At 36.4% G+C, this 14,092-nt stretch overlaps 1 protein-coding gene across 1 annotated transcript; it reads right to left on the reverse strand.

Moving 5' to 3' along the window:
* Window positions 1–1,204: 1,204 nt before the first annotated feature.
* LOC132144271 (B-cell receptor CD22-like) lies at window positions 1,205–13,097 on the reverse strand. Its single transcript, XM_059555051.1, has 9 exons — window positions 13,046–13,097; window positions 5,605–5,673; window positions 5,166–5,510; window positions 2,544–2,792; window positions 2,215–2,469; window positions 1,886–2,134; window positions 1,736–1,811; window positions 1,420–1,462; window positions 1,205–1,210 (listed from the first exon to the last, which is right to left on the reverse strand). Exons 1-9 carry the CDS (start codon window positions 13,062–13,064, stop codon window positions 1,205–1,207), a joined length of 1,311 nt encoding a protein of 436 aa, XP_059411034.1. The 5' UTR covers window positions 13,065–13,097.
* Window positions 13,098–14,092: the final 995 nt, after the last annotated feature.

Here is a 14,092-nt window from a genome sequence, read left to right on the forward strand (position 1 = left end):
CGATCACGTGTCCGCCCCCTCCCGCCATGTCAATCACTGCGTGAACAAGGCAGGGCTTGCAGAAGGTCAAGAGACTCAAATCTCAAGAAGAGGATTCAAGTGAGAGAACATGGACAAGACAGTTGGTCCGTGTACGTTTTGATCATTTCGATTTATGGCTTCAATATTTCATTCGCACTTGTGGGTGGACCTGAAACGCTGCTTTCATCTGATTGGTTGAATCGCTCCACCTTCAGCTTCAGTCTTTTAATTCTTTCAGGCAGAATAAGAGTCAGTGCGAGTGAAGCACTGTAATGTCTGAAACCACCGCTCAATGTTAATTAGAATAAAATTTGAATCAGATGTAGCTGGGCACATAATTCGTGCTGCTGCTGGTAAAAACTATGACTTTATTCAGCATTGTCTTCTCTTCCGTGTCTGTTGTGAGAGATTTCAAAACAAAGCAGTTTGTGATATCCGGTTCACGAACAAATCATTCGATGTAACCAGATCTTTTTGAACCAGTTCACCAAATCGAACTGAATTGGTTTAAACGGTTCGCGTCTCCAATACGCATTAATCCACAAATGACATAAGCTGTTAACTTTTTTAATGTGGCTGACACTTCCTTTGAGTTCAAACAAACCAATATCCTGGAGTAATTCCTGTACTCAAACAGTAAACTGACTGAACTGATGTGAAGAGAGAGCTGAAGATGAACACCGAGCCGAGCCAGACAGAGCTGGGACTGAGAGTTCTCGGACTAAATCTAAAATATCTTAAACAGTGTTCCAAAGATAAACAGAGGTCTCACGGGTTTGGAACGACATGAGGGTGAGTTATTAATAATATAATTTTGATTTTTTTCGATGAACTAACCCTTTAAGATGTCCTAAAATATGGCTGAGCTCAACTGGTTTCTAGGTCATAGAATGGAGGAGCGAGAAAATGAGGAGGTATACTGAAAAGCACCCCTGGTGTCTTTTATAACAACAGTGATCTGAGGGTACCTGCATAGTTTCATGACAGAACCATCTAGTGGTCAGGAGATATGAACAACTGCTAGTTTTTTCTTAAAATCCAGTCACGGTGACATCACACCAATCTCATACTTTGATACTCACAGTGTGAGTACTATGTGAGCTTATAGTGAATTCAAAATGTTGAGCAGGTTGAGAGACAGTTCAAATATAGGTCACCAGGGGAACATACTATATCCTGTTCCTCAGCACTATCACAGTGACATGGTCACGTGATGAGCTCACAATATGAGTACACACCAGCTATATTATATATATATATATATATATATATATATATATATATATATACACTAACAAACACACACACACACACACACACACACACAGGTGTTTTTTTTTTTAGCAGTGCAGTTCATTTAGTAATTAGACTATTGACAATTAAAGTAAATTTGCTCACCTGAGTTTCGAGATTGTCTTTTATCCTTTTCCCCCTGCTTCTCCTTAAAGGCAACAAATGTGTTAGATAAAAGAGTATAAAATTACTGTATTGTATTATAACAATATTGGACTCACAATATTGGAAATGCATTTCTATGATGGGATTATATTTCTTTGGTCAACTTTGTGGAGCATTATTCACATTTTATTTCAAAGAGAAAAAAGTCCAACAAGTTCAATATTTGTAGAAAGCTAAACTAGCCACTACATTTTTCTTTTACTGAGGGTTATAAATTAGGTTAAGTACCGTCAATCAAATACTGCACACATCTTACAAAATAAGCAGCACTGTGATGATAACTGAAGCTCCAGAAACCACTCCAATGGATATGTACAATATCACCAGACGTCCTACAACAGAGACAAGAGTAAAACACCTGAACAGATCCATTTGCTTCACTTTAGAAAGAGTAAATGAGCTCTACCTTTAACAGTGACAGAAACAGCATCTGATCTCTGAGATCCGTGTTGATTGTGAGCTTCACAGTAGAAGCGTCCACTCTGTTGTGCACTGAAACTCTGTCCAGATCCAACAGAGGAGCTTTGATTCTCCTTAAACCAGCTGAAGTTCAGAGCAGGAGGGTTTGAATCACTGCTGCAGATCAGAGTCACTGAATCTCCTTCCACTATTTCAGCAGGTCCATTTATTAACACTGAGACATTCCTGGGAGGATCTAGAACATTCATAAAATTAGCAATTAAAAATAAATAAATAAATAAATAAATGTCTGTTACTGTACCGTCATTAACTCACACATGACATTTAAAGTCACAGTTTCAGAGTATTTCTCTCCATGTTTGTTTTTGGACTTGCACTTGTATTCTCCACTGTGATCAGAGCTTATGTTTGAGATGCTGTAGATTCTTCCAGATCCTACAATCATTCCTCCTTTAAACCAGCTGATTTCTGCAGGTGGGTTTGAATCACTGCTGCAGATCAGAGTCACTGAATCTCCCTCCACTATTTCACCAGATGGACTGATGGACACTGAGACATTCTTTGGTGGATCTAAAGAGAACAAACATGACATGTTTCAAACATAAACATAAGTTAATAAATAAAACTAATGAATCTGTACTCACAGGTGACATTGAGCTGAGCAGCAGGAGAGATGTAAGTGTGTTCCTGTAGAGCACAGCTGTATCTGCCTGCATCCTCTCTTCTGACTGACTGCAGCAGGAGTTGATTGTTTCTGTCTCTTCTCTCAGTTAATGGCTGTGAGTTTCTGTACCAGATGAATGTTGCTCTGTCAGTCAGAGCGCAGCTGCTTTTACATGTCAGACGGACTGAATCTCCCTCTGTTACTGTCTCAGAAGACTCCACCTGAAGATCTGAACACAACACACACATATATCTAGTGCTGCTGTCATACACTGATTATTATTCAACATAATGCACAGAAGAAGAGTGAAACCTCATCATAGTTCGAATTACAGGGACAGAGATATCAGTTGTTGTTTTTTTGTTTTGGGGTGGGGGGTCCATCCCACTGGGCAGTTATGTCCAGTTGACGTCTTGTGGACGTCTTTTTATGTCTTTGCAGACGTCCGATTTAGACGTTCACAGAACCTCCTTACAAGGTTAAAAACTAGTTCAAAAGTGGTCAGTGGAAATATTTTCAACATCATTTAAGGTTCATTTAGGCATAATTTATACTGTTTCGGGACCAAATCAACAGTCTCAGGATGCATTTTATTTAGACTCATGTTATTTCAATGTAATATCCAGACACTGTGTTTGTCCTAAAATCAAGAAAATAAAAAAATCTTTATGAAAAAATGAAATAACTGATGATTGAGCATGTGGTAAAATCATCTGCAAATCAAAGACATTAAATCTCTGAAGATCTCAGCAGAGTAGGATCAAACATCTACACAAACGGCTTCACTCATTAGATTGACTTTATTTCTGTCAGACATCTAGAGAAGCTCTTATTGAGAATTAACAGAGGTTTAAATGTTGATATTTGATTCATTTGAAGTCACCATTGTGGTGGACAGTGTTTGGTTTAGTTGGGATCTTGGTCCTCATTCTTCTTGTGTTAGCTTGTCTCTGGCTGTTATAACTGTGTGTTTGTGAAACACTGTTGTTGTAGCAAAGAAAGACAAATTTAAGAGAGCTCAGGTGTTATCAGCTCTTTGTTGGTGATGATAAAGTCATCACATTACTAGTATCTGAAGTCATTAAATAAGTTTTGTTTGTATATAACTCCTAAACCGTTTGACTCTACAGAACAGGCACCAAGAGCAAAATATTTATTTTGAAGTTGGACAAAATGCATGCGTTTGAAATATTTTAATCAAAAGCATCATGTACTCACACACAGACATCAAGATTTAGCATATGCATCACAACAATGGTGACAATCAAAACGGCTTCATAGCACAAACTCATCCTTATTTTCCAGACTTTTTAGTTTTAATTGTCACCATTGATGTGATGCATATCCACAATCTTGATGTCTGTGTGTGACTACATGATGCTTTTAAAAAAAAAAAAAAAAGTACATTCTTTCTTACTACAAGGTGTCTGTCCATGAAAATAAATACATAATTGCAACAAAACATTAAAAACTTATTGTGCTATAGTTTAATTGCCATTAAAAGCAAGATGATAACTGCTTGATCTTAATGCTCTCTGCCACATTTTGTTTTATAACAACAAAAAAAGACGTCATAAAAACTTTCATTCTGGCTTATCAGTGGACGTCTTTTCAACGTCTGCAAAGATATAAAAAGACGTCCACTGGAAAACCCCCGAAAACTAGGTGGGAAAAATATTGTCGTTAAAAAGTGGTATAACAAATATTTTACATTCTGAATATAATTTTGTCAGTGTGTTCATGTCGACCCGAGAAGCAATTGAGCCTTCTTTAGAAAGTTAACTACTCGTAAGTTTGAGGTAAAATGCACTTTTTGATTGTGGTTGTCGATGTCAAAACAATATATAAGCTGTGATTCAAATATTAAATAATGGCATGTCATTTTTACTTTTACACTGAATGTTTGCTGCTTCAATCCAGATCGAGTAGGCTATTGACTGCATAGGGTAAATTTAGTATAGGGTGTGAAAATTGTACAGCTGTGGCATTTGTATAGGGTGTGAATTCTGTATAGAAGATGTAACTAAAACTAACACTAAAACTAAGCATTTTCAAAAATCCCACTTTAAAAACTAATTAAAACTAAACTGATATTTAAAAAACAAACATAACATAAGTGAAACCTGTGGAAACATAAAAAGAGCCAAGAAGCCTAGGCTAAATAGTACATGCTAGTATTGGAATTTGTTTTTAATTGGTTAGTATTGTTTTTACATTCTATTATTTCATATTTTTAGTTCGATAAATGTAGTTTCATCTGAGAACCCTAATACTTTCTTAATGAAACTAAGATTTTATTTTATTCACAGAGACACTATGAGGAAAAGGAAAGGGCATACAAACAAAAGAGTAAGCAGGTCTTATGGAGGTAAGACCCGACCCTCTCATATACTGTATAATAATTGCCTACTGTCGCATGTTTATTAATTGCCTTCTGTCACATGTTTAGACCTTGTATGTGTGTTGCACAACACATGTTGCACTTGGCGATCACGGTGGGGATTGATATGGTAGTGGACCATGATGGTCATAGAATAATTGAAGGAGCAGTACCCCCCAATTATGGTGGGGTAATTCGCACTCTGAACCTCATCAAAGTCACCTGTGACAGTAAGAGTCACTCCTGGATAACCTTTCCATTTTCCATCTGTTACATTAGTTGTGAATCTGAAACAGTACATGTGTGAATCCTTCTGTGTCACATGACTCAGTCTGATGGTGCAGTTCTTCTGTTCATCTCCCAGATACTGAAGCCTCTGACTGTATTCAGGGTCCTCAGACAGATCTGGAGGCTCTTCACCATGTACAGGGTTTTTGGTCCAGAACACTTTCCTGATCTCATATCCAGTAGGGTATGTATAAGTGCAGCTCATTATCACTGATGAGTCCTTTAGTGCACAGATGTGTGAAAGTCTGTAACTCACACCCCATTCAGCACTAGAAACCCCTGAAACACAGAATTCATAAAGTGAATAAAATATCAGCAGCTGAAAGATGGTGGGGAAATGCTTCAGTGTTTCTAAAATGTTGCAGAGACTCACCGTGAATCAAGATCAGAAACATCAGAGGAAGAGGAGGAGCCATTCTGACTGACATCAGCATAGCAACACCTACAACAACAAAAATCAACAGTGGCATATTTAAGCTGTAATGAACCAGTTTCATTCATGATTTATATATTCGAAGACCATTTTAAAGTTATCTTTATTTGTAATTTTTATAGAACAATATAATTATCATTGTCAGTCTAGATGCTGATGTCTGTTGAGGTTTAGTCAGACTCAGTGTGACTGGTTTAGAAACACGCTGTGGTTAAACTGTTAAGCTTGCAGGAACTCACCTTCTTCTTTCTGTCCAGTGCAAATCAACAGACAAACGCTGGCATTTTATTCTCTCTCTGTCTTTATTTTACTACTATTCTCAACACTATAAAACAAAGACAGAGAGAGAATAAAATGCCAGCATTTCTTTTCCTTATACATGAGGCAAAAACATTTATTTTTGTTTTGTTTTCTATTCACTGGTCAGTTCTCTTAGACCAACATGCGAAACATGCCATTGCATGCAATCTCCCGCACCCCACCCCCCAAAAAATAAAATAAAATAAAATAAACATAAAATAATTCACTCTATAAAGTTTGACCAAAATTAAATGTCTTTCCAGCTGAAGACCACACTGTAAAAAATTGCTGTATTTTCTGCTGTATAAACATTTTACAAGATGCAGCTGTAATTCGCAATGCATTATGGGTCAAATAAGGTTTTACAGTTGTTAACAGTATATTTCCACATCAACTGTAATTCATTTACAAGAAGCAGGTGTTGTCACTGTAGTTCCTGCTTTTTACACTAACTTACTGTAGTGTGGCATTATGGGATTGCGCGCGCATCATTCAAATCAGAAACCCAGCCGACTGGAGCAGCCCGAGAACGATTGAAGATAAGAGGCTTTATTCATAATTCCTGGTAAGTTCACTTAATTATACTTGAGAAATATATCCTTTTTATATTTATTTGAGTATAAACTTATAATGTATAAGCAATATCATGTCACAATAGCCTCCTATCCTGACATTTAGACAAGTGGCCTTGGTAGCTGGACTTCAGTCTGGCATCCCAAGAGCAGGCATCTTTTGCACACTTGAATTTTTTTAAAGGTAACAAGTTTTACTTAAGTAATTTCATTTGTGAAAAAGGTTACTTATTTAGTTTAAAGGGTTACTCCACCCCATAATGACAATTTAGTCAATCACTGTCAACGTGATTAACAGTGATTCATGTCATTTCAAACCCGTAAAAGCTTTGTTTGTTTTCAGAACACAATTTAAGATATTTTGAATGAGAACCAGGAGGCTTGTGTCTGTCCCATTGACAGCCAAGCAATTAACAATGTCTAAGCCCAGAAAAGTATGAAAAGCATCGTCAGAATAGTCCATCTGCCATCAGTGGTTCAACTGTAATTTTACGAAGCTACGAGAATACTTTTTGTATTCAAAGAAAACAAAAAGAACAACTTCATTCAACAAAGATGTTTTTTTTTTTTTTTCGTTCAAATCAAAGCGTAAATGAACATAGAAAGTGTGTCCATGTGACCCAGCTGACACAGAACAGCGGCAGTTCAACAGATACTCGCCAAAATGGCGCTACACTGATGCGTAGAGGAGGCGAATTGTTGAATAAATCGTTATTTTTGTTTTCTTTGCATACAAAAAGTATTGTCTTTGCTTCATAACGTTACGGTTGAACCACTGATGGACTATTCTGATGATGTCTTTCATACTTTTCTGGGCCTTGACAGTTGTATATACTTGGCAGTCAGTGGGACAGTCACAATCCTCCCAGTTGCATCCAAAATATCTTAAATTGTGTTCCGAAGACGAACGAAACTTTTACGGGTTTGGAACGACATGGAGGTAAGTGATTAATGGCAAGATTTTCATTTTGGGGTGGAGTAACCTTTTAAGTACTGGTAAATGCTGATTGTATTGTATAAGTGGCATTTTGACATTTATTTTATTGAGTTAGTTTCATTTGATACTTAACTTTATCCTGATGTTTTTGCTTGTTTTTATGTGTAGATGTTTTCTTGGAATCACAACACTCACTGGATACAAGACGGACACATAGAGGCAAAACAAGTGGAAAAGTCTCAGAGAAGAGGGACAACCCTCATGTGTGTGCTCATCTCAGAAAGTTGATGGACTTTCAGTATGTATTTATTAAATTGTCTTTTGCAGGAATATTCTTAATTTAATAGAAAATAAGCTCAAACAACATAATTTGTGACTAAATGTTGATTCCAGCATTTTATTTTAATAATTTTCTTTAAAACATTTTTTTTTTTACAAAAGTTATACAAATTCTGTTGATTGATCTTCATTTTTATAGAAAGTTAATGTTCTACTCTGAGCATGGCTTATTTTTTTAACATGTATTTGTAGTTATTTGTGATGCTATGTTATTTTTATGATAAGATTTTAACTGTTGAAAGACTGACATTTTTATTTTACCAGTAAAAGCCTTGCAATGTCTTTCTGCCAGTTTTAATAAATACTTATTTGCAACATCACTGACTTTATTCATTTTTATTCATTTGTAAATGTATTAAGATAGAGCTCATGATAATGCATTTATATACATATTTTGTAGTTTACTGTTAAAATTATTCTTTAAAGCAGTTTCATTGTTAAATTATTACAACATCATATTGTATTTAGGGGTATTTGCAGGATTTTATTGGCAATTTTTTTTGCCAGGTAAATACTGTACTTTAGTGAAACTACAAAATATTGCTGTAAAATAAACTACAAGTTAAATTCAATGTTACTGTAAAAAAATACAGTCATGGTATTGCCGGCCCGAGTTTCAAACCCACAACCCTAGGGGTCAAACTCTCTAACCACTAGGCCACGACATTATATTATTCAAATAGTCTAAATAAATAAAAGACCATAACACGGGTCAAAGAACTTTTTTTATCATTGAAAGTTTGTGTCCAAAGCACAAGCACATGTGTCTTGTATATTAACTTCTTTACTCAATGCATTTTAGACTGAACTCAACACATGGTACATAATGCATGTTAAATAAATCCAGTGTTAATTATACCTTAATCCGTGAGCAGTCTTGTGGAATGTAGTCACATGTATTTAACATTTTTGTTTGTTTTTAAAGGAACTATTATGTGAAAATTACTATATTGCGTATTTTAACATCAACCTAATCTTTATGTCTTTGTAGACATTGAAAAGACGTCCTCCGAGGAGACAGGATGTTTTTATGATGTCTTTTTTAAAATGTTTTTATGTCTTCTGTACGTCCGATATAGACGTTCACAGATCCTCCTTACAAGGTTCTATGACTTTATTTCTGTCAGACATCTAAAGAAGCTCTTATTGAGAATTAACAGAGGTTTAAATGTTGATACTTGATTCATTTGAAGTCACCATTGTGGTGGAAAGTGTTTGGTTTAGTTGGGATCTTGGTCCAGTTACTTCTTGTGTTAGCTTGTCTCTTGCTGCTGTAACGGTGTATTTTAAAACGACAAAATTAAAAGAGCTCACGGGTTATCAGCTCTTTGTTGGTGATGAGAAAGTCATCACATAATAAGTATTTGAGATTTTAAAATAACTTATGTTTGATATTTCTAACAGGCACCAAGAGCAAAATACTTATATTGAAGATGGACAAAATGAATGCGTTTGAAATAATTTAAGTAAAAGGATAAAGTACTCGCACACACAGACTTCAAGATTAAGCATATGCATCACAACAACGGTGACAAACAGAAGAGCTCCATAGCACAGACTCTTAAACCTTATTTTCCAGCCTTTTTTGTTCTGATTGTCACCATTGATGTGATGCATATCCAAAATCTTGATGTCTGTTTGTGATGACATGATCTGTTTTCTAAAAGTCAGTAAATTATTATTTCTACAAGGTTTCTATCCATAAAAATAAATCCATAGTCACAACCATAAATGAGCATCTTATTTGGCTTATTTATAACACACAGTTTCAACAGCAAGAGACAAGCTGACACAAGATATAACTGGACCAAGATCCCAACTAAACCAAACACTTTCCACCACAATGGTGACTTCAAATGAATCAAGTAAAGTGAAAGTGAAAGTAACGTGACATTCAGCCAAGTATGGTGACCCATACTCAGAATTTGTGCTCTGCATTTAACCCATCCGAAATGCACACACACAGAGCAGTGAACACACACACACACTGTGAACACACACCCGGAGCAGTGGGCAGCCATTTATGCTGCGGCGCCCGGGGAGCAGTTGGGGGTTTGATGCCTTGCTCAAGGACACCTAAGTCGTGGTATTGAAGGTGGAGAGAGAACTGTACATGCACTCCCCCCACCCACAATTCCTGCCGGCAACATTTAAACCTCTGTTAATTCTCAATAAGAGCTTCTCTAGATGTCTGACAGAAATAAAGTCACAGAACCTTATAAGGAGGATCTGTGAACGTCTATATCGGACGTACAGAAGACATAAAAAACATAAAAAAAAGACGTCATAAAAAAATTCTGTCTCCTCAGTGGACATCTTTTCAACTTCTGCAAAGACATAAAAAGACGTCCACTGGACGTAACTTTGACCAGTGGATTAGGTTGATGTTAAAATACGCAGTATAGTAATTTTCACGTAATAGTTCCTTTAAAAATAAACAATAATGTTAAATACATGTGACTTCATGCCACAAGACTGCTAACGTATGAAGGTATAATTATAACACTGGATTTATTTAACATGCATTATGTACCATGTGTTGAGTTCAGTCTAAAATGCATTCAGTAAAGAAGTTAATATACAAGACTTGGTATGTCCTTGTGCTTTGGACACAAACTTTCAATAATAAAAAAAGTTATTTGACCCGTGTTATGTTCTTTTATTTATTTAGACTATATATAATACAAAGTTGTGGCCTAGTGGTTAGAGAGTTTGACTCCTAACCCTAGGGTTGTGGGTTCGAAACTCAGACCGGCAATAACATGACTTAATAAACTAATAATTTATAACCTTGAGCAAGGCACCGAACCCCCAGCTGGTCCCTGGGCGCAGCATAAATGATGAACACTGCTCTTTGTTTTACTACTATTTTTTTTTTACAGTGTACAGCAATTAACTGTAATTTACTTTGTAGTAATTTCCTGTAATCCATTTTACAGCAATTAACATCATTTTTACAGGATTTTATTGGCAACTTTTTTTGCCAGTAAAATCCTGTAAATTCTACAATACATTTTTTACAGTGCAGCTTGATTTTTAAACAAATTAAGTTTTAAAGACAAATAAAAGTCCTGGGCTGGCAGGAATTGTAGGTGGGGGGAGTGCATGTACAGTGCTCTCTCCACCTTCAATACCATGACATAGGTGCCCTTTAGCAAGGCACTGAACCCCCAACAGCTCCCCAGGCGCCGCCGCATAAATGGCTGCTGTGTGCGTGCAAGCAGACCACGAATTCTGAGTATGGGTCACCATACTTGGCTGTATGTCACTTTCTCTTCAGATTAATCTACAGGTCCTTCTAAAAAATTTGCATATTGTGATAAAGTATATTATTTTCCATAATGTAATGATAAAAATTAAACTTTCATATATTTTAGATTCATTGCACACCAACTGAAATATTTCAGGTCTTTTATTGTTTTAATACTGATGATTTTGGCATACAGCTCATGAAAACCCAAAATTCCTATCTCGTTCTCTAAACGAGCTATTAACCTAATCATCTGAATCAACTTATTAACTCTAAACACCTGCAAAAAATTACTGAGGCTTTTAAAAACACCCAGCCTGGTTCATTACTCAAAACCGCAATCATGGGTAAGACTGCTGACCTGACTGCTGTCCAGAAGGCCATCATTGACACCCTCAAGCGAGAGGGTAAGACACAGAAAGAAATTTCTGAACGAATAGGCTGTTTCCAGAGTGCTGTATCAAGGCACCTCAGTGGGAAGTCTGTGGGAAGGAAAAAGTGTGGCAAAAAACGCTGCACAACGAGAAGAGGTGACCGGACCCTGAGGAAGATTGTGGAGAAGGACCGATTCCAGACCTTGGGGGACCTGCGGAAGCAGTGGACTGAGTCTGGAGTAGAAACATCCAGAGCCACCGTGCACAGCGTGTGCAGGAAATGGGCTACAGGTGCCGCATTCCCCAGGTCAAGCCACATTTGAACCAGAAACAGCAGCAGAAGCGCCTGACCTGGGCTACAGAGAAGCAGCACTGGACTGTTGCTCAGTGGTCCAAAGTACTTTTTTTGGATGAAAGAAAATTTTGCATGTCATTCGGAAATCAAGGTGCCATAGTCTTGTGGAAGACTGGGGAGAAGGAAATGCCAAAATACCTGAAGTCCAGTGTCAAGTACCCACAGTCAGTGATGGTCTGGGGTGCCATGTCAGCGGCTGGTGTTGGTCCACTGTGTTTTATCAAGGGCCGGGTCAATGCAGCTAGCTATCAGGAGATTTTGGAGCACTTCATGCTTCTATCTGCTGAAAAACTTTATGGAGATGAAGATTTCGTTTTTCAGCACGACCTGGCACCTGCTCACAGTGCCAAAACCACTGGTAAATGGTTTACTGACCATGGTATTACTGTGCTCAATTGGCCTGCCAACTCTCCTGACCTGAACCCCATAGAGAATCTGTGGGATATTGTGAAGAGAAAGTTGAGAGATGCAAGACCCAACACTCTGGATGAGCTTAAGGCCGCTATCGAAGCATCCTGGGCCTCCATAACACCTCAGCAGTGCTTAATTTTTTGAGATAGGAATTTTGGGTTTTCATGAGCTGTATGCCAAAATCATCAGTATTAAAACAATAAAAGACCTGAAATATTTCAGTTGGTGTGCAATGAATCTAAAATATATGAAAGTTAATTTTTATCATTACATTATGGAAAATAATGAACTTTATCACAATATGCTAATTTTTTGAGAAGGACCTGTATATTGAAGTTAATCTATGCCCACCACAAAATATATATACACACACATGCATTGTGTCCATATCACCAAACTCCATATCTGTGACAGCTTCACCTTTTTCTTTTTTTAAATATTTTTTTTTTTACAGTTAAAAACATATTAAGAGTTCTCACTGTCATAAAATCACAGTTCAAGCTTTCAGTTTAGATCTAGATTCATTACATACTTAACAGATGTCTTAATGGAAGTCACTACGGTTCTCCCGTGTTCTTATGAAACCCAACAGAAGTTACAACACAGTGATAATGGAAGTTTTACTTTGATGTCAGAGTTTACAAACAAACAAACAAACAAACAAAACAAATAAACAACAGCAAAAACATTTACATTTAAGAAAGTTCTAAACTATTGTAGGTGTAATACAAAATCACGTTTTTACGTTAAACCTTAGAGTGAGTTATCTCCTCTTTAACACAAACACACAAAAGATGTGTGATGATAATGAATCTGAAGAAAGATAATGAAAGAAGCTCTTACCTGTTTCACCAACACTCATGACCAGTGATAGCACTACAAATGATCAGGATGAAAGCAGCACTGTGGTTTTCACATTCTCATGTGATGCACACACATTATATTTTAATATGTGGTTATGACACTTCACCTTCTGCAGATAGTGGCAACGATTGGCCATCATCACAGTGATGCTTTTCGACTAAAGGCTTAAAACAGAAGTTAAATCTTACATCAGTCCTTAAAATGAAAAACCTTGCATCAGACCATGTAATGTTTTCAAACCTATGCATATGTTTCCAATGAACCAAGAAAATAATTACTTGATTTTGCATTTGATCATTTTTGCCTAATTAATAGTAATTTGGTAGTTAAATAAAAAGAAACAGCTTTAAAACATGCTGAAGAATCAGAAGAACTAAAACATTACAGCTCCTTCCTATTTATTTATTTATTCATTTATTTATAATAAGTCCTTTATGTCAGTTTAGTTGCTCTAAAGATACCCACAGGGCGTGTACAAATACTCACACTTATACTTACTTGCATGACATGTTTCCTGTATGTGGCCCAAGTGTCCAAGCGGGTGTGAAGACCACAAGTGTGTGTGTGTGTAACTTCTGACTACTTGATGGAACACACTTATAATGTTGTAAAAATGCAAGTGTTGACAGAGCTTTATTTCGATTAACAATATGTCACATTTTAAAATAAACATAGAAATGTCTTTTCAGGAGTTCTATGTATCAGATGACAAAATTTAGTAATTGTGGTGCTTGTTATTAAGTCTTAAAAAAAAGTTGGTTAAATTGTACAAAACACACATCTTTGAACCAATATCAAATATCTCAGGAAGGTCTATATAATAGCTGTTTTATTGATTGATTATAATAAGACTATTGTCATGATAGAGGAGCTTCTGAATTTTATAATCAACTGAGAAAATCATTAACATCATTTTATTTTGTAACATTTTGTAACCCATGCAATTCCTTAGCAGTACAATCACCTGGGAGAAGAAAGGACTCAGACTGCATGTGATCTGACACTCTCAGTTTACTTGAGCCTCAG

Source organism: Carassius carassius, chromosome 7, assembly GCF_963082965.1.
Source record: "Carassius carassius chromosome 7, fCarCar2.1, whole genome shotgun sequence".
Lineage (NCBI taxonomy): Eukaryota > Metazoa > Chordata > Actinopteri > Cypriniformes > Cyprinidae > Carassius > Carassius carassius.